General features: G+C 44.6%; 1 protein-coding gene across 1 annotated transcript in view; it reads left to right on the top strand.

Moving 5' to 3' along the window:
• The window catches only part of Niban1 (niban apoptosis regulator 1), a 148,008-nt gene extending 129,711 nt beyond the window's left edge, over window positions 1-18,297 (top strand). The window contains exons 12-14 of the mRNA XM_057770625.1: window positions 1,626-1,733; window positions 14,311-14,422; window positions 16,295-18,297. Coding sequence (XP_057626608.1) covers window positions 1,626-1,733; window positions 14,311-14,422; window positions 16,295-17,400 — 1,326 coding nt within the window. The 3' untranslated portion in view covers window positions 17,401-18,297. The remainder of the gene's footprint in view (window positions 1-1,625; window positions 1,734-14,310; window positions 14,423-16,294) is intronic.
• The last annotated feature ends 3,412 nt before the right edge of the window (window positions 18,298-21,709 follow it).

The following is a 21,709-nucleotide window of genomic DNA, read 5'->3' as shown; positions in this document are numbered from 1 at the left end:
TACCAGGGACCTTCTCTAATAAGAGGACAGATCTTCTTCAAGATTTGGCCTTTCAGTGATTTTGGATTTCTGTGCGACAGCCCAAATGGTCACAGATTTTCTGACAATTTGCAAGCATTTATTTTTTGACTTGTTTATTGTCTCCTTGTCTTAGTCAGGGTTTCTATTGCCGTGAAGAGACACCATGGCTGTGGCCACTCTTATAAAGGAAAACATTTACAGTCCAGAGGTTTAGTCTGTTAAGCATCAAGCATGACGGCGTGCAGGCCGATGTGGTGCTGGAGAAGGAGCAGAGCGTTCTTATCCTGAGTCACAGGCAACAGGAAGTGGTCTGAGACACCAGCCAATATCGTGAGCATAAACAAGACCTCAAAGCCTGCCTCCACAGTAACACACTTCCTCCAACAAGACCACACCTACTTCAACAAGGCCACACCTCCAAATAGTGCCACTCCCTTTGTGGGGGCATTTTCTTTCAAACTATCATATTCCTATTCAAATGAACTTGCTCCTACAGTTAAAACCATGAACTTACCATTTACTACCAAAAAAAAAAGAGGTTCCTGCCAGGGGTGGTCCCATGAGTACAGAACAGATTCCACCTCCAGCAAGAACATGCCTACTGATGTTTGAATCAGGCTCTTGGCCCTGGTGGTTCTACTTCTCCTACCTTTCCCCATAGCCTCTCTTCTTGGTGGCCTTATGACTTCCAATGGGAGTGCGTGCCTCTCCAGCCATTCTTCTTTTGGCTGAACCATTGTGTTTACATGCCCACAGCAATTCTCCTGAGTGCCTGTGCACAAGGCACTGGCGTCCACACGCAAACCAGGCTGGAAATGGGCTCCCCCCCCCCTCGGGCTTTTCGAGACAGGGTTTCTCTGTAGCTTTAGAACCTGTCCTGGAACTAGCTCTGTAGACCAGGCTGGCCTCAAACTCACAGAGATCCCCCTGCCTCTGCCTTCCCAGTGCTGGAATAAAAGACGTGTGTCACCACTAACCGGCTTCTTGCTGACTCTTAAGATTGAATGTGCTCTTATACGCCTCTGTACTCTCGAGCCCTGGACTAAACCAGTTAGCGGTGGGCGAACTTTTTGATGAATTTCAGGTGGATGTTTTAGTCCTCACCGGTCTGTTTCTGATGGAACCGCTCAGTGCTGCTGTGTACTCGGCAGTTTGGGGTGTTCAGGGTGCTCGTTGTGTTGATGGAACTTTAAGTCACGTCTTCTCTCCCCTCATGGACATTATTGAAAGCCACCCACCCTGCTTTCGGGACAGAGCATAACTGATATCCATGACTCCCCTGTGTCTACCCAGCTCGGGGGGTAATGAAACTCACGCTCCAGTTTGAGCCACATCTTTAAACAGCATATCACTTCTTTGGCTTGATCCTGCCTCAGTTTCCATATTTGTAAAAGGGGAGGGTGACATGGATCTTGACTCCACAGCGAAGACGCAGTTTATGCTAGAGTTCCAGAAAGAGATTTCTGAGGCCCCAAACTTATGAGAATCCTCAGAAATTAGTGGGGGCTGAGGAAGGGAGATGACTGGGTGGGCGTTTTGTTTTCTTGTTTCAGTGAAAGTTACGGATTAAAACTGCTCCTTAGCGTGTGTCTCTGTGTTCGCAGCAATATGATTACGACAGCAGCACCATCCGGAAGAAGATCTTCCAGGAAGCACTGATTCAAATCACACTGCCCACCCTGCAGAAGTCACTGGCATCCACATGCAAACCAGTAAGGAAATGGGCACTCTTCCGCTTGGTGCTTACGTTTGAATATGTTTTGGGCTCCTGCACTGGCAAATACTCGACTACACCAGAGGGCTGGTGAATTCTTTGTTGGTGGTCAGGTAGAGGTTTTAGGTTTTGTGGGCGTTTTTCTTGCAAGCACTCAGTGCTGCTGTGTAGTGCAACTGCAGCCAGAGACGATGCACAAATATATAGACAAAGTCTATGTTTCAACACATATGCACACATACACACCCACACACACACATACGTCATGGACCAACCTCAGCAAAAATACCTCTTGCCAGGGTAGAGGCATGGGGATTTAGAAATATAGTAAAGAATATAAAGACGCAAATGAACATAATGAAATGGAGAGACATATAGAATAGTATAGGGAGGGAGTTCCAGTGAGTACTGGAATTCACCTGAGCTTAATTTTCAATTGCTTAAAATACCCCTGATCACAAAAGGAAAGAATAAGACAAAAGCTGCATTAACATGATACAAGGAAATAAACAAGCCAGTTGAAGGTCGCAGGCTACATCCTTTTTTGTTTTGTTTTTCAAGACAGGGTTTCTCTGTGGCCTTGGAGCCTGTCTTGTAAACCAGGCTGGTCTAGAACTCACAGAGATCTGCCTGCCTCTGCCTCCTGAGTGCTGGGATCAAAGGTGTGCGCAACTACTGCCCTGCACAAGCTACATCCTTAGTTAACCATTCAGTACCTAGAACAAAACAAGTCATGCTCACACCCTAGACTGAAACATTCTGTAGGTAAACCACTCCCTAGGTGGAATCCAAAGTTATCTCCTTAAGGGATCCGGAGACTTTCTTTCTTTTGAGATAGAAACATATCTTTTTCTCTAGTCCTGAAATACAAGGTCTGGCTATTAGCCACACCTGTTGACAATAACCTTAATAGAGCAGAGCTCTCTGCTCTAAATCTAGGTGGGACCTTTGAGGTAGAAACACAATAACCTTGAAGGACTAGAGGTAAGTTCCAACTCTCTGACCTTTGGTCAGTGTGGAAATCGGCTCACATTTTCTGGCCTCCATGCACACACACATATAGCTCAGGATTTCTGACTCCCAAACTACAGGAAATCTCAAAGGCCAATGACCGGACTTGAGCCAAGCAAGGGCTGTGGTGGATTGCCAAAGGAGATGAGATGTTCTCCCATTTTATTGTCAGTCTTATTCAGCATGTGCACCAAAAGTTGGCCACTACACCCAGAAAAGATCTTAAGTGTGATCACAGAGGACTATTTGTTCTCCTACCTTCCGTAAGAGTTTACTGAAATCTCTGACATAAACTGTTGTGAGCATGGGGCTGCAGGACAGCCATGATTATGAGGTGTGATAGAGCAACCGACAAGAAGTGTCTGGAGCTTCTTCAAGGCTTGTCTGTAAGTTCTGGCCTTCTGAGAAAGCCCCTGTACTTTTTTGATCAACTTCCATCATTTATGAAATTCATATGATAATATGTATTATGGTAAAAATAAAATGCCACAGGTCCCCAAGTGGCAGCAGTGGGCAGTGGACAACGTGACCATGGTGGGCCACAAAGGCAGCCAGTCCCAGACAGGGAGCCACGTGGCGGGTGAGAGACAGAGACCTATTAGGCATGGCATGCAGAGAAAGTGGGTATTTATTTAGTGGGTTATGGAGGGGAAAGGGAGAAGAGGGAAGGGGTAAAGGGAGAAGAGCAGAGAGAGAGGCAGAGAGAAAGAGAAACAGAGAGAGAAAGAGGGGGGAGGAGAAGTGGGGAGAAGAGAGAGAGGTAGAAGATGCCTCTATGAGAGAGAGAGAAAGAAAAGGGAGAAACTCAGGCAGGAAGCAGAAGGAAGATCTGCTTGCCTCAGTGGATGGGGGAGGGAGTAGGTGGGGCTTGTCTCTTAAAGGGACAGAGCAGGCCATTACATTCCCATCTCTTTTTTTTTTATAATAAAAAGCCTGGAGGTTAGGCACAACAGGTTAAAGAAATTGGGACTGCAGATTCTCAAGACTGCTTCCTGCTTATTTGTGGGCGTCATCTTGGAGGAAACTTGAGAAAGCTGGGTGCTGGTCACATCCTGGCATAGCTGGTCTCTTTGCTTCTGTCCGGTGTTTGTGGTATGGAATTGTCTGGTGTCTATTATACCTGTTTAAGGTATTGGGGAACAGAGTACAAAGTTAAGTTTAGGAAAAAAAAAACTTTTTAGGACCAGGGAAGTGAGAGGGGTGTGTCTGACTTGTTTAAGGTGGATTCTTTAATTCAGCTCCCTGGAACTCACAAGAATTTCTTGGGTTTATGAAAACATAAGTTTTAAACAGCAGCATACTTATATCGGAATGACTGTGACGAATATTTTTTGCAAAATAAAAAGTATTTTTAAGATTATAAAAGGCAGCATGAGAGAGAAATTTGATAACGTGTATTTGTCCTCACATCTTTATAACTTGCAGATACATACCTTAATAACTTGTATTTGTAGTTTACTGAAATTTGTTTGGTGAGGTTTTCCTTTTAAACTGACAAAACCTCTCAGCTGTCAAACTGCATCGGAGATCTTTGAGAAGGATAAAATTTTACATGAGTTATTGATTGAAAAACGACAGAGAACTTACTTGGTTGGTGCCTAGAGCTACTCCTCAGGGTCCTCCATGGTTGATGAGGGTCATATTTTTCTTTTGCTGTTTAGTGCAGGGCCTGCCGGGCTCCAGAAGATCCTGTAGGCTAAGCAAACTGTAGAAAGACAAGCCTACCTTGACCTGAGCAGCTAGGCTGTCGATTCCAGTCATTCTGTCCACTGTCTAGAGATCTTTAGTTTAGATGAAAGGCAGTTTTACCCAGAGGTCAGTGCTTGACAGCTGAAGAAAATTGCAGATGGACGTTGTTCTGTGCCCATTTGTCTTCTGCCTTCTTTGCAGGAAGTAGAGTGCTGCTTCTAGGAGCCAACCTGTCTCTTTTTGTTATGAAAAGTTTTTTAATAATTAAATATTTAAATTCCATATTCCCCAGATCTCTGAGCAGTTGAGGGCTGTTTACCAGGTATTGATGAGTTATAACTACACTGTAGAATCTGCCTGGAGAGCTGAGTACAAGCTCAACTGTACTGGCTCTCAACTTAGCAGGTAAGATTTATTATAGTTGTAAAAGGACAGAAAGAAGAAAAACTGCTTGCAGTAGAAGGTTAACAGCAGAACTGACAACAGTAGAGAACAGCTTAATATATTTTAAAGCAGGATTGGATTAAATATAAAGTATTTTTGTAAGAAACTTAAAAGTACATGCCAGTTTAAAACATGAGACTTATTGCTTTGTTAGTCTGGAGTGAGATATAATGGGCAGACAATTATAACACTTAACAGTAAACATAGGTATATTTAAGTTATATGTGCATGTGTGCGTGCACACAGTGAACAGGAATTGGACGAAGTGGATGCTCTTGGTGGGTCCTACCAAAGGCATGCCACTGCACAAAACACACATATAACAGAGATAAAAACATAAGTAAACCAGGGGACCAGGCAGGGTATACCTCCGTAAAGATAGTGGGACTTAGTCACCTGATCCGGCTGTCAGTTAAGATGGTGGTGAGGTCACCTGACCTCAGTCAAAATGGCAGTGGTCACATGTTGTATGAAAAGGCCACTTCTTTTGAGCCACAGGAATCTTAAACATAACGAGAGACCTAGAGGCGTGATCCGCCCTTTCATCAAGCTGCCATGCAACAAGCCACGGCAGACAGCAAAGGCTGGAATTGAAAACAGCTGCCTCGAGGATCCAACTAATCTGCAGGACCAGTGGTAGTGGTGGTAGGGATAGTTGGAGGAGAAGTGGAGCCTGTGGGACGCCGGCAGAGCATTTGCAGGCCGGAGGCTGATAGTTTGAGGGTTTATACCATAGCTGAAACCAGGAAAACCTGTGAAAACAGCGAACAAACCCCGCAGGGCCTGTAGACGAGCAGGGCCTGTAGAAGAGCGTCCTCTCTCTACAGGGAGGGTGTTAAAGCCTGACTCGGATGCCAGAAAGGCTAGGGGTCACTCCAAGAGGTCCCTCACAGCAGGGACCACTTATGAGAAAAGAGAAAGAAAAATCCAAGGGACCCTGGGCCCCAAATTGGATGCGCCATACAGCATGTGCAGTGCTAACACGGATGGACTACCCTGGGTTGTCCGATCACGTTTTTAGCTCTGGGAAGCAACCAGAGATGAATGCCAGTGAAGGACTCAACTGTAGACGTGAAGGCTGTGGTTGACTGACTGGAAGGGGAAAACCCACCACTGAAGCTGCTGGTGTGCGTAGTGGTGTGCTGGTGTGCAGAGCGGTTGTAAAGAAACCCTGTTCCCCGTTTCCTCAGTCAGCCTGCCTGTGGGCAGCAGGGAATGTGGAGAAAGCGTGGCCAAGTCACAAGCACCAATGTTATGGTAAAAATAAAGCGCTGTTGTTCCCCGAGGGGCACAGCGGCAGAACATGAAGGTCAGCGGGTCCCAAGACCATGGTGGGCCACAAAGGCAGCTGATTCCAAGCAGGGAGCTGCATAGTGGATGAGAGACAGAGACCTATCAGGTGTGCCAAGCAGAGAAAGTGGGCATTTATTTAGTGGGTTATGGAGAGGAAAGGGGGAAGGGGAGAAGGAAGAAGAGCAGAGAGAGAGAGTCAGAGACAGAGAAAGAAAAAGAAACAGTGGGGAGGAGGAGAAGTAGAGAGGAAGCTGCCTCTTTGGGATAGAGATGGAAAGGAAAGAAAGGGACTCAGGCTGGAAGCAGAAGGAAGAACTGTTTGCCTCAGTGGATGGGGCAGGGAGTGGGTGGGGATTGCCTCTTAAAGGGAGAGGATGGACCATTACAATATGTATCTTCTTTTTCTTTTTTCTTTTAATCTCAGCTCTCCCTTTTTTTGACAGTATCTTGCTACATAGCCCAGGTGATCCATCAGGCTTGGGACCCCTGCCATGCTAAAATTATACCTCCACACCTGGCTTGTATTGTGTGTCCCAAGAATGAGAAATTAGGATGACACATTTGCCATCTGGTTAGGTTCATATCATACACCAGGCACAATGTTAAACATTTCTTATCAATCATCAAAATGATCTCACGGCAGTCCTTGGAGGAGGCAAGAGACTATTCACATCCTCAAAGTGCTAAAGAGGGGAGCTAAGTGGTTGAATAGCAGGCCTAAGGTTGTGAAGCCAGTTATCACCAGCTGAATCCGGTTAGTACTTATCTATGACACAGCTGGCTCTCCACAAATGGCATCAACCTCTCCTACAACTATTACTATGACTGCTTCCATGTTCCAAAACATTACTGAGGAGCCTGGCCATTTTCAAGGCCCATTCTCCCTTGGAGTCAATAAAAAAAAAAAAAAAAGCATCCAAGAATTTTTAAATGGCTTTTTGACAGTTTGGAGACTCTCCAAGCACTGAATGTTAAAATCCTTTGTGAGTGTCATTATACTGTGGAATCTTCTCTGATTGTTTTCCTAGTCTATAAATGCTGGTTTTTTTTTTCTTCAGATAACCATTGGCATAGTCAGTCTTGTATTTATTCCTGGAGTATTTCTTTGGTGGAAAGGATCTGAGAGAAGCAAAGGAGAAAGGAATTGGTCTGTGTGGGTGCCCTGGCCATATGTGATGGATGATAGTAGCCTGAGGGATTACTAATCTACCTCAGAATGTCTCTTCACACAGAGATGCTGCTTACTATGTATTTTCCCTCCCAAGGAAAGTGTGGAGCGTATCTAACCACTACCTTCTTCATGAGAGGGAATGGGAGGAGGCTCCCCTTCTTTCTGGCCCTCTGTTTCTTAACATGAGAGGACTGAAATGTGCTCAATTTATGCCCCTCTTGCAGGTGTTTTGTTTGGTTTCTGCAGCTGTATGCATGGTGTCTGTGTGTGTGTGTGTGTGTGTGTGTGTGTGATATACATGCGTTTTTGCAAGTGTGGGTTTCTTTTCAGGTATGTATGCCTTGTGTGTGTATAGGCCAAAGACTGACACAGAATGTCTTCCTCCATCTCACTGAACCTGGAGCTTGCCAATCAGCAAGTCCATGTAGCCAACTTGGCCTAGGAACCCTGTCTCTGCTTCCCCAGCACTAGGTTTACAGGCAGTCCAATGCCCCGCCTCCTCCCCCTGCTTTTATGTGGGTGATGGGGACCTAAATATAAGACAAAATGATGCTTCATCCAATGAGCTATTCCCCCCAGCCACAGATCTTGCCATTTTTAGCTGAGAGAGATTGCTTTCAAAAGAGCCTGTGGCCCTGCGTTTTCAGTGATATAGGGCATTGTATCAGTGTCAGAGCTTTTGGGAACCCCAGGTTTATAGGTAGATATAGTAGAGGCTTCATAGAAGTCCTTATTTTCCTAAGTGAGCTTTTCTTAGTTCTTCCAGTAGCAGTTTCCTAGATCTGTGACATTCCACTCTACCCTAGCTGTGCATTAGGATTGCCTATGGTGGCATTTTCCTTTTCTTAACCACCCTCCAAATTTTGATGTCAATATTCCATATTGATCCAGAAAATTAAGCATCTGATCCAGTTCAATTGTGTCATCATGGAAGATGTGCATTGTAAAATTAGACACATCCCAGAAACATAAAATATGCCTATGTTCCCTTCCCACAAAATTATTTAACTAGATGAAAATATGTTTTCTATTTATTCATCAAACATACCCCCAAAATGTGTGAAACATGATCCAGGTACTGTGGCATGTACAGTATATGATCCAGGTTACTGTCCCTGCTGCCCTGGAGTTCACAGTATAGAGGCAGATGCCAGGTACACAGATGCTATGTGAGAACACTACAGTGGCTGCACAGGGAAGCAGCTTCTGGGGAAGGTAGCAGTATCCCTAGCTGAGCTTGGTTCTTTAGGGGACTCCCCAGAGTTACTCTTGGTGCCAGTGGATGAGTGACAGGGGAGTGAGGGACAAGGGGTGCTGAGGCCTGAACTTACACTCCTCATGTGATAGAAGTAAAGACAGGTTCAGAGTGGCGTGCTGCTTACCCAGGCTCCCATGAGCAGTGTTTCCTGGGCAGTGCCTCTTCCGTCTGTTACAGCTCTAGAGATCACTGATGTTTGTGTCACCTCAGTCTTCCACCTTTCTTCTCAGGTGGACAAAAATGAGCCCTATTGCCTTGCATTGGTGGAACCCTAAAATCCAGGCCCACAGCCACCCCCATGTCTCAGCGGTGAAAGCTGCCATCAGACCAAAAGACATCAACTCCCTTTGCCAAGTCCTTGGTTCCCTAAGGGGAGCCCCTCTCTTCAGCACTATCAAGTGCCTGGATCACTGAATTCATCTCTGGCATTTATTTATTTACCCCTGCTTGGTCTTCATGCTGGTAACAAGGCATTTGGAAGCCTTTGGGAGACTGGGAAAGTCAAGGGATTTTGTATCATATCTGAGCTGTCTTGGAATTGGAGACCATCAGTGCCAGGTGATGAGGAAAACAGAATCCTTAGGTTCTCAACTAGAAAGGGGCTTCTGTGCTAATGATGTTGAACATATATCTACATCTTATTTCTAGGTGTCTACCTAAGATGAACTGGTTCTTAAGTCGCCCATACAGAATAAAATGTACACACAAATGTTCATTAATTAAAAACTCAGTGTCTTAGTCATTGTCCTATTGCTGTGACGAGACACCATGACCAAAGCAATTTATAAAAGAAAGCGTGTAATTGGGGGATTGCTTACAGTTTCAGAGGTTTAGTCTGTTATCACCATGGCAGGGAACATGGCAACATATAGGCCAGCATGGTGCTGAGGAAGTATTTGAGAGCTACCTCCTTATCCATAGGCAGAGAGATAGAGAGACAGACACAGACAGAGACCAAGAGACATACACACACAGACAGAGACTGGGCCTGGTGTAGACTTTTAAAACCTCAAAAGCCTAACCCCAAATGTCACACTTCCTCTAAGAAGGCCACACTTCCTAATTCTTATCAAATGGTGCCAATCCTGGTGATTAAGCATTCAAATATATGACCCTATGGGTATAGGTAAAAGCCACTTGTTCATTCCCAGCTGCCCAGACCATGAAATAATCACACAGAAACTATATTATTTGCAATACTGTCTGGCCAATAGCTTAAGTGTATTTCTGGCTTACTCTTATATCTTAAACAAACCCATCTCCATTAATCTGTGCACCACCACGAGGTCATAGCCTACCAGCAGGCTCCAACACAATCATCTGTCCCCTGCGGCAACTACATGGCTTCTCGCTGACTCCACCTACGACTACTCTCTCCTCCTCTATTTGCTTGAAACTCCAGCTTGCCCTATTCTGCTGAAACAGATTTATTCATTAACCAATAAAAGTGATACATAGACAGAAGGACTTCCTATACCATTTGGGAGCCATTCTTATTCAAATCACAATGTCAAATGAGTATGGATGAACAATTCCAACTTATCTATATAGTGAATGATGTTTATCAATAAAGAGGAATGAGCTGCTGACCCATGCAGCAAAGTAGAAAAATTTTAAAAGCAAACACAAGCCAATACATGGTTTTGTTTATATGCAAAACTCAAACCAAAACTCAACAGATGTTAGACTGTGCTTTATCTCTTGGAGGGGTGTGGGCTAGAAGAGGACCTGGGTTATGATCACATGAATATATTTATAGTTAAAGTCATCTAGCTACACTTTTAAATTCTACATTTTACTGCATGTAACTTTTACTTTGATAAAGTACTGTTTGCATCAGATAAAAAAAATGAAGATGGAAACTTTGGTTATTATAACGAAAAAGAGGATGTGGTACCTACGTAATTCTGTGGTAGTTCTAATTTTAGGTTTTCCAAGAAGGTCTAAACTAATGTAAACAATGCCTTGAGACAACTGAAAACACACACACACACACACACAAAACCCTGCTATTTTCCCATTTAAAGTACAAAGGATGTATTCCCTGTGCACAGAAAAGGATGGGGATGATCAGTGACTGAGTGCCCCCTTACCACAGTTAACAGTGCAAGGTGCTTAGCACATAGGCCACAGGCAAAGAGAAGACATTGGCTGCATTGTTATCTCAGCATCTTTAACCGTCAGGACCAGTTGCTGTCCCCCTGCTCTTCTACAAGGAGGTGTTAAGTGGGAGTCAACATTTCCTTGTCTCTTGAAAATAAGCATCTTGTAAATTTCTGTTATCAGTATTAGACAATAATTATAAAAATAATGGTTTTCTTTTTCTTTTCATCTGTGATCATAATGCATCTTAGCTACTTGCACACCATCATCCTCCCTTGTCCCTACTCTTCTCTCCTGCAATCTTCTTTCCAAATAGTCTTCCTTCGGCTCTTATGTCTTTTTTTTAGGATTTTTCCTAAATTTGGATTCTGTATGTGAGAGAAAATAGGTGATACTTGTCTTTATGGGTCTGAAAATTTCACTTATCTCCACTTGATCCATTTTCCAGCATATGACATACTTCCACTTATTGAGTATCTACCACATTTTCTGTAGACGGAGATTGCGCTTTAATTTCCCAGCTTCCCAGACCCAAATAATCATATAACAACTATATTAATTACAACACTGTTTTGCCAATGACTCGGGTGTATAAGTTAGCTCTTATATCTTAAATTAACTTGTTTCTATTATTCTATATTTTACCACAAAGCTTGTGGTTTGTTATCTCTTGCTTCTTGGGCAGCTACATGGCATCTACCTCCTAAAGCAGCTACGTGTTTTCTCCCTGACTCTACCTACTCTCTCTCTCTATTTCTGTTTGGATTTCCTACCTGGCTTAATTCTGCCCTGCTGAAGTAGCTTCTCTATTAACCATTAAAACATATTCATAGTATATAGAGGGGAATTCTACATCACCTCCCCTTTTTTGTCTAAATATAAAGGAAGGTTTTAGTTTTAACATCATATCTAATTTATCTTTTATTATAACTAAAGAAAACTATGACTATCTGTTGTCAACTCTTCAAAGACTCCAGAAGGATATAATATTACCTAATTAAACAGGAAGTGCACTGTTAGCAACTTTTAAAGTTCTAGAATTGACAGAGATATCTTGCTGCCTGAATAGTCACTCAGACTTCTTATGTAACATTGGGATATCCATCTTCAGCCTACAGGCCCATAATATTCAGCAGACTTTTCAATGAAGCAGGAGATTTGATGATCTGTTCTGCCTTGTATTGGCAAAATTCATCAGTTGCTTTCTTCTGTGTCCTGAAGAATGTCTGGCAATTTCTTCTGTGAAGCAGGAATCCTAAGTACTATCCCACCTTTTTCAGTCTGGCAAAGTTCACTGGTCCTTTTCCTGTGGGTTCCTTCATGTCCAGTTTACACAACATACTGTCAAGCAGTCTAAGAAATAGCAGTTTCTTGCCCAAATGGCTAATCTTGCCACAATGACAGCAAACTCCATAAGGAATTTCTTCAGTGCCCATTATCTCTAAAGTAAATTGGTGCTCTCAGGAACAGATGTATCTCATTGTTGAGAAAAGTCTAAGTTCTTAAAACTTTTTTTTAGTTTTTTGAGACAGGGTTTCTCTGTGGTTTCGGAGCCTGTCCTGGAACTAGCTCTTGTAGACCAGGCTGGTCTCGAACTCACAGAGATCCACCTGCCTCTGCCTCCCGAGTGCTGGGATTAAAGGCGTGCGCCACCACCGCCCGGCTCTTAAAACATTTTAAATGCTGTATTCTGTAGGTCTTTGAAAGGTTTGAAGAATACCATCTGAAATATATTCCTGTATATCTGGAAAACCTAACTAACATAACTATGGTTTGACTATTATATATGACTATCTATTAATCCATATTTCTTAATTATATATTATATTTTAAATAAGCTGTACAAATACAATACCTTAAACAAGAGCAGAAATACATATACACAGTGTAACAAAAATCAACCTTAAATTTGCATCAATAGACTAAGATTCATACCAATGCAAAGTATGTATCTCTATATCATATCCCCCTCTAAATGAAAACAAACATTTATAAACAATCATTTGGGGGATCTGTGCATTGTTTTCTCCAAACTGCTTCTTGCTGTTTGTTGGGCAAAGTATTTTTAGGTTTCATGAAGACCTTTTAGGGAGTTCTTGTTTCATCAAACCACATTATTCTGGAAGGAATCCATAGGTTCTCATCTTCTGTGGAAACAAAAGCAGAACCTCTTCTCCAAAGTAACATATTATTAGGCTCAAATTTTGAAGTCAAGATAATTTTAAAATGTATATGTTGGTTTAACTTAGCAGCCCTCAAAATCAAATGTCTCCCTGCAGTCAAAAAATTCAAAGAAAGCACAATAAAATGCATAATCCAGACTCTCTGTTTATATTCCATCTTTCCATGGCTTACTTTTTTTTACTCTATTACCTTTTAATATTTATTTTTTTATCTTTACTCCTTTAATCTATGACTTTTTGTACTCTTTCTTCTTTCTCATAAGCCCATGTACATTTATCCAACACTGTGACCCATTCAGAGTTCTTTTTTTTCTAAATCTGCCATATTATGTATCTGTAATCCTTTCTAATCAGGAGAATTTTTTTTTAATGGTAAGCAGTCGTGGCTCAGACTAATGCTGAAGCTTTGCCTGTTGGCTCTACCCTGTCCAACATAGTGGAGGTATATTCACTGCCTCTGCAAGCCATTCTCACTGTCCCAGCTCCAGGGACACAGTGGGTCTATGTCACCATTAAGCAACTTGTGGCACTCTGCTCACAAACTCCACTTAAATGCTCTATAGTGGGACCTCCTGAAAGAGCCAGGGCCAGTCATATTGCCAGTTTGGACCAGGAAGCTATCTCTTAAAGAAGAAGCTGCACCTCTGCTTGTGGCTAGCAAACAGAGCCAGTCTGGGGGGGGGGTGCTGCTACTAAGAAGCTATGCTTGGCTCCTGTTTTTGTGGGTCTACAAGCCCTCTTATATGGATCCATGCCTCAGATGGTGGGCACCATTTTGTAGATGGAGACTGCACTTTAGTTTCCCAGCCACCCAGACCCAAATAATCACGTAAAAGCTATATTAATTACAACACTGTTTGGCCAAGGTCTCAGACTCTTATGTCTTAAATTAACCCATTTCTATTATTTTATATTTTACCACAAGACTCGTAGCTTGTTACCTCTTGCTTCTTGGGTAGCTACATGGTTTCTCCCTGACTCTGCCTACTCTCTCTATATATTTCTGTTCAGATTTCCCACCTGACTTTAATCTGCTATGCTATAGGCAGAAGCAGATTCTTTATTAACCAATGGAAATAAAGCATACTTACAGCATATAGAGGGGAACCCCACATCAATTTTCTTTATTCATTCATGTGTTGATAGGCATGTAGGTTGGTTCCATGTCTTGGAGTGATAGCTGGATACATGGTAGTTCTAATTTTAGCTTTCCCAGGAAGTCCATACTAATGTAAATAATGCTTCACCGAGCTCCCATACCTACCAGCCATGTGTGAGGTTCCCCTTTTCTCCACACCCTCACCAGCATTTGACTTTTTTTGCCATTCTGATAGCGTGAGATGGAATTTCACTGTGACTTGGCGTTGCGCTCCTCTGATATTAATATCTTTTCTTCTTCGTCCTTTTATCTCTCACTCTCCAGGAGCTTCAGAAATACGAGCAGTTCATCTTCGCAGATCATACCAATATGATCCATGTTGAGAACGTCTATGAAGAGATTTTGTATCAGATCCTCCTTGACGAAACCCTGAAAGGTAAAGATGACTTGTCCTGCCCTGGAGGGGATGCTCAATGGGAAACACTCCTGAAATAACTCAGGGAGGCTGTAAGGTGAGAATGAGGAAGAGCTGCACAGGGGGACAGCAAGGACAGGCAGGAAGGAAGGACCAACCTCAACTGTGCGTCCTCGAGGTGTGCACTGTGTGCCCAGTCCCCTTTCAATGCAAGCGTGAATTCTGCAAGTTCAGGCTTTATCGCTGAAGAAGAAAGAAATCAGGGCTTAGTGGGACTGAACTGAGGGTCCGTCCTGATCTGTCTTTGCCACTCTGTGTCAGAACAGCAAAAGACTTTCACAGCTGAACAGAGGTGACTCCAGCATCAGGGCCCAACAATTGCTCTGTCAGCACATTCCTCCCCTCCACTCAGCCAGAGACACAGGACAATGGCTTGGCACTCTGAGAGCCTCTTTAGGAGGCTGGCATCCGCTGCGCTGGACAATGGGGCCCAGTCTAGGATTACACTGTGAATAGCTATACATTGAAAATACTTTGGAGGAGACTGCCATCTGTCTGTGGGAGTGAAACTTATTTAGTGTTCATTACTAAAACACCTCCTCCAACAAGAGAACTGGGCTAGCACAAGGCTCAGGTCACAGTAGCTAATCACAGGGGGTCCCAGATGAGGAAGACAAAGGTGTTGACATGGAGTCTGCACAAAGGTCATGAACAGCCTGCCGCAGACATGTCTGAGTAAGCTGGAAGGAGATTCCTCTTCTCCACAATCTCTCCTCTGCCTGAAACCTGCTGTGAGATGCCATCTGTCAGAGCAGACACAAATGCTGGCTACTGAAAAAATATGCTCACTGCCCTTAGCCATTCTGTCTCTACCACGAGTGACACCCTCTTAGAGGTGCCATTGGTGGACACTACAACCTTGCACAGAGGTCTGTGGGCAAATGGTCAGGCACTATTGTTACTGTTGTTACTTTCTTGGTTCCTCTCCATGTCTTTGAGACCGAGATAGGTGCATATAAATGCTCATTTTAAACACTCCAGGCCAAACAGACTCTCTCAGCTGTACACTTAGTACTGAATACCCACTATATAATCAGACAAAATAAGGAAGTCTGCCCCTGTCATAGTGGAGTTCCAAACTAACTACCCATCTTAGCAGCTGGTGACACTCATGTAAATGGGACTCTTATATATAGACTTTGAGCCCTTAGAAAGCCAAGACTTTATTTTATTCTCCTGAATTAATGCTGGCCTCAGATTAGGTACCTAGCAAGGGTTTCTTGGTTGAAGAAATTTGTGAATGAATGCTACCAAGATTCGGAGTCTGGGAAGTTTGCAGGTTTTGATCATCAGGAAAGGCTACCTGGAAGAGGTTGGTTTGCTCTTAATAAAAACCCAGAGTCAGATATTAAGAGGTAAAAGCTCAGAGATCAGAGAAGCAAGGCAGCCAGCCACTAGAGAGACCTTTTACCTCAAGTAATGCTCACACCGAAGACTGCCTAGACTGCACTGTGTCTCCACCAAACCTCAGACTCCAGAGTTCCTCTCTCTTCCCCTTTATATTCCTCTTTCCACCCAGCCATATTGCTCTTATCTCTATCTCCCTAGTGCTGAGATTAAAGGTGTGTGACTCCCAAACACTGGGATTAAAGATGTGTGCCACCACTGCCTGGTCTCTAGTGACTTAGCTCTGCACTCTGATCTTCAGGCAAGCTTTATTTGTTAAAACACAAACAAAATCTCACTACAGGTTTGTCCTAAGCTGGGTCATGAAGCTGAGAATTTGGAGAGTCAGAGGAGCTGGCAGGAACGTTGACTTCCGGGTAAAATCAGAACATCTGTGTTAGCTTGGCAGAGTGTTAATGCCATGCCTTGCTCTTTGGTCTCTCCCAGTGATAACAGAGGCGGCTATCTTGAAGAAACACAATTTATTTGAAGACAACATGGCCTTGCCCAGTGAAAGTGTATCTAGCCTGACAGATCTCAAAACCTCCATGGGGTCTAACCAGGCCAGTCCAGCCAGAAGAGTGTCTGCCGTGCCCCCAGGAGCTCCAGACAATGAAGTGTTCCAGGAGCCAGAGGAAAAGAAGCAGCAGCCTGCTGTGCCTGACTCACTGGCTGGAGAAGAAAGTACTCCCATCCCTGAGTCCAGTCCTCCTTCAGGTGGGGATGAACAGGTGACTGTGTCCAGTGTGGTGAGCTCTGCGGGGAGTGATCTCACTGTGGAGGATACAGCAGGACCCCTCAGCTCACACGCATCGGAGGCAGAAGGTGGGGAGACCCTTAGAGATGAAGAGCCAATCTGTGAAAGGCCAGAGTCCATCACCACTCCAGGGTCCTTGAAGGAGCTGAAAGAGTTGTTGACTGTGACCGTGTCCGTGGAGTCTGCCCCCGTGATGGAAAACGATACGCACGAGGGGATACCTGTTCCCCCAGAAAATGAAAAAGAAGAAGACAGCCAGACAGCTGCCATGCAGCAGGACAACCGTGAAGAAAGTGAAGTCCGAGAGAAGGGGGCCCATCCTACTCCTTCGGAAGTTGAAGGTCCTGGAATAGACTTGGGGACATTGCCAGAGGCGAGCATCCCTACCTCTCAGTCCACTGATGGGGGGCTCCCTGAGGACACCAGTTGTCTGGGTCCCTTAGGGGAGCCGCCTGAGGCTCCAGAGCCCACTGAGAAGGTGCCGCCAGCCATGGTTTCCACGCAGGAGACCACCCATGCAGGAGGTGAGGCCGTGCATGCCGCGGCAGTCACGCTGCAAGAAGATGCCGCGTTAAGTTCTAATCCCCTCTGTTCTGTGGAGAGGAATGAGGTCTCTGGGGATCAAGAAGTGCTGGGAGGGAATGCTAGCCCAGCCCCTGCTGTGGACACAGAACCAGCCAGTGCTGCCCAGGTGCATAGCTGCCAGTGGGTGGTAGAGGATGCTCCAGGCAGCGGCAGCCCAGATGTGAGTAATTACGATGTGAGCTCCCCGGAACAACCCTCAGAGGAGTGCTAGGAAAACAGCTTGACTGTAGGTTTCCCTTTAAAACTACCAGTCAAAGGGTTTTAGTTACAGGTATCCATCTATAGGGGATTGCATGTGGATTGCTAAAAATCATGAACTATTTCCTTAATTCGAATGATAAATCTAGAGGAAATGTAAACAGGGTGTGAACACTGAGGCCAACTCTGGGGAGCTGAATTGCTCCCTGTAAATGATTGCTTTAGCATCTTAGTAGAAATGATGAGAGAACTGGAGTGTTGGGGTGCAAGGCAGTTAAAGGGGCTCCAGAGAAGGAGCACTACTGCGGTAGAGACTAAAAGAGCAGGACCTGGCACCTCCATATTCTCTTCACTGAAATGTGGCACAAATTTGGGACCACACTTTGAGGTATTTTCAGCAAGAGTGCAAAGGTCTACCCTGACTCCAGCTTTGCCACCTGCTCTGTCAGCTTCACGGCCTCTTAAGTGGCATTTGTCCCTTACCAGGTCACAAGAAAGAGGAAGTCGTGAACACCAGCCACCCCTGTCCTGTGAAATGCCCAGTCAGCCATGGCTGGTAGATCTCAGGCAATGCAGAGCAAAATTCCAAGGTGGGGAGTCTGCGGAACAATCGAGAAGCCCTGTTCCTAATCCTGCCATCAATTCCTTGTTGGTTAATTTTGTTGAATTAATCATCCTTTAAGCAAAATCAGATGGGGCCAGAGATTTCACCGGCACACTCAGCCTTAGGTTGTGTAAAGTGCGTGGCTAAATTTTCTAACTCAAAAGCTACCAGTTCCACAGACATTATTTGAGCAGCTAGTGCATGCTCTGTTAGGCAGAGTAATAAACAAAAGATTAGGTGTTTTGCTTCCTATAAATTAAAGGGCTCATGAGAATTTAGTCTAGAAAAAAAGAGGGTTTTTTTTTTTCAATTTTTAAGTTTCAAACCCTGAGCGCCTTCACTCTTTCCGTTCATACAGTCCTGGTTTATTTTCATAAGGGAACAAGTGAATGTATGAATGAACAAAGGAATGAATGAAATCACTCAAGTTTATGTCATTGCCAAAGACATCACCAAAGGTAGACATTGCTTGATCGTTCAGCAAATGAATTTCTTAGGTACCCTATCAGGTACCAAGCCTGGGCATACCATAATGAAAAGACCACTGTTCTTTCTGAAGGAAACAGAAAAGAATTCTCCTTTAAAGTAGAGTACAGCCTGGAACTGTTGGTATCAGGGATGAGTGGACTCAGCTGCCATGGGGTGTACTTCCTGGGTCTCAGAGAATTCCCAGCTGGTTCCCCGAAAGCCGCAGCCCCAGGGAGCGGGCTGGAAGCTCCTTTCACGTGTTAGCAGCAGCGCCTCACGCTCGGTCTTTGGAGTTTGCTTTCAGTCACGGCTGTCAAGCATCTATCTCCTTCAGAGACATCATCTCACACTTCAGCCATTCGAGCAGGAATTTAGCTACTGACCTCCCCCACCCCCAGCTCCTCCAACCTCTTCCGCAAAGCATTTCTGGGATTTCCAAGTCATAAAGGATGAGTAATAATCACCTCAGTGTGGTCTCATATTGAATCATTTCACCTTCTCATAGAATGTCTGCACTCGGTGTCCATGAGGTAGCTCACCATTAAGGAAGGAAGCTACGGCCAATCTCCCGTGGTCCCTGTTTACCTTCTACCTAGCCTTCAGCATGCTGAACCAAAATTGTGTTTACTTCCTGTCTTTTCCACAGCCTCCTTTCTTCAAGGACTGAGATTAGGGATTAGACATCGTTTGTTCTTTCTGCTGGAAACTCACAGCCTTGAATAATGGCTTCCTGCATGCCAAGTAACTTTAACATCCCAGGGCCGAGCACATGGACTGACGAGTTTCACACTGCTCTGGAAACGTGGGAACTGAACACCTGGCACAGCCCTGTGCAGGGGCTATTTGGGGCTTGCTTTTAGACAGGGAGAGGTTTTTCATTAACTTTCTGACCTTGTTGAATCTTCCCATAAATAAAGTCCAATGCTAAAGGGGCAGATGGCCAAATGGCCGGCAGCACTGCCCAGCAAGGCAGAGGAGCCAGGAAAACAGTGTCTAACCGCACAAACATTGCCCTTCTTTCTCGGGGAGCCGTGGCTATCACGGAGTCCCAGCTCATGCCAGCCCCACTCCAGAACCCCTCGTCTTCCCCACTTTTGCTCACCCCATGAGAAGCTAAGTGTAATTGAGAGTTCATGATACTGGATGAGAGCTGGTGCCCATCAGGAAGGCCAGAGAGGAATAGGCACTAAGGGGCAAGACATCGTAGAGAACACCAAGAACCCTTCTTCTGTGTTTCACACCGCCAAGTTCTCCAAGATAGGCAAGGCAGCTGGTCCACTGGGATATGGGTGCGGAACCTGCAGTGCATCCAAGTAGTTTGTGTGGGTGGAGACATGTCCAAAGCTCCTCTCGCTTTCATATTTGTGTGTGTCCTGGTGCCTCCATGGGGGGCAAGGTGCTGGTGATCTGAACGGGCAAATCTCTGCTTTGGGCAAAGTTGTTACAGACTCCTGGTCCTTGGCCAAGACTCCGGTTTAAACCAGTTATGCTACCTACTGACCTTTCACAAAGAAGGAGATTTTTCTTGAAAAAAAAAAAAGACTTGTCATTTTGTCCTGTGTGACTTGGCACAGTGTATGGAATGATGCATTAACCACACACACACACACACGAGTGCATGCACACAAACACAAATTTTCTGGTTGTCGTTTCAAAGAGGTTGGGTGTGGAGAATAGCAGGCCATCAGGTTTGATCTTCTGTAGATTTTATTAGGCGGATCCTCATGTTTGCCCGTGTAACTCTTCAGATTAAAGCCAATGACTTCAGAGGATTTCACACTCCTCCCAGACAAAAGGAGTTTTAATTTGTTATTTTTGTAAAGTGTGACCTGAGGGTATGGTTTCAGATGGAGTGCTGGCCTAGCAGGCTGGAGGTCCCACTTTAACCCAAGGTTGGGGGTAAAAGTTATGTGATATGTGCTAAGTGTCATTAGTCATTTCAATATGGCAGAAGGAATGATATTATTGACTCAGAGTCTTAAACCATACAAGTTTCACCATGCGAGAAATGCCAGTGCCACGAGCCTTCTTTACCATGAACACACATGACCAGGGATTTGCTTTCTCAAGTCTGTGACTTGGTGAAAAAGAATTCTACACTGTGGTTTTATTTTTGCATTCATTTTATAAAGCCAGTAACCTGAAAACACTTTGTAACCATGTATTTACTCTGTCAAGTGCCTGTATTCCAATAAAACATCCATCCCTGAAGGGCCGTCCAGATGCCTTTTGTTTGGGATGGGGCTGGCTTCGTCTTTTAAGCAAAAGCCATACTGGAGCTGCAAGGAACGGTCCTTAGGAACGAAAAGGTGAAAATAAATAAATTAAAAAAAAAAAAGCCGGGTGGTAGTGGTGCAAGTCTTTAGTCCCAGCACTTGAGGGCAGGGCAGAGGCAGGAGGATCTCTGTGAGTTTGAGGCCAGCCTGGTCTACAGAACGAGTTCCATGACAGCTACCGCTGTTACAAAGAGAAACCTCGTCTTGAAAAGCAAGCAAACAAAAAGAAATGGAAAGGTGAGTCACCCTTGCTGGCTTCGGAGACTTCCCTGTTGTCAGGGAGAAATCTGCTGGGCACCACGTAATGTCCACTGAAATTCTGCTCTGATAACACACAAGCTACAGTTCAGGGCATTGGATTGCATCCACAGTCCAGCAATGGGCAACAACTCTTGATGTAGTTGAACGGCTGTTCAAACTTAAGTTTATTTTCAGTGGGCGAAACTGAGTAAACCATTTCTTCTTCTGTAACTACAAATGAGACCGTGTTTACTTACTAACATTTGCAGTTGCTCATCCATCCATGAGTCCGCTCGTCCACAGAGCAGTCACTGTGCGTCTCTTCGAGGCCGACGCTGGAGGGAATAGCAGTGGCTGTGGCGGGAGGGCTCTCATCTTGCCAGGGAGAACCTAGAGCTCGCATTGGTTTCCACTCATGACATGACCCTGTAGTAGCGATATCAAGTCTAGTAAGGGTGGGAGGCACTCAAAATTGTTGACACTTCTCACTCCTTCCCTCTGCTCGCCTAGCAAGCTTCCAGGGTGTAAAGGTCGTCTAGAATGACCTCTCCAGGGTTTTTTTTTTTTAGAGACATTCATTATATGGGAGTTGGGGGTGGGAGTGTTTGACTTAAAACTCTGCTCACAGGTCCTTCTTCGATGACATGGTTATTGGCTGTAGTGACCTAGGGAGGACACATGGAGGTCTTGGGAGCAGTCCCTTGGACCTGCCTTTGCTTGAACAGCTCAGAATC

Source organism: Chionomys nivalis, chromosome 5, assembly GCF_950005125.1.
Source record: "Chionomys nivalis chromosome 5, mChiNiv1.1, whole genome shotgun sequence".
Classification (NCBI taxonomy): Eukaryota; Metazoa; Chordata; class Mammalia; order Rodentia; family Cricetidae; genus Chionomys; species Chionomys nivalis.
The sequence above is the reverse complement of the archived record's forward strand: the minus strand, read 5'-3'. Positions and strand labels throughout refer to the sequence as shown.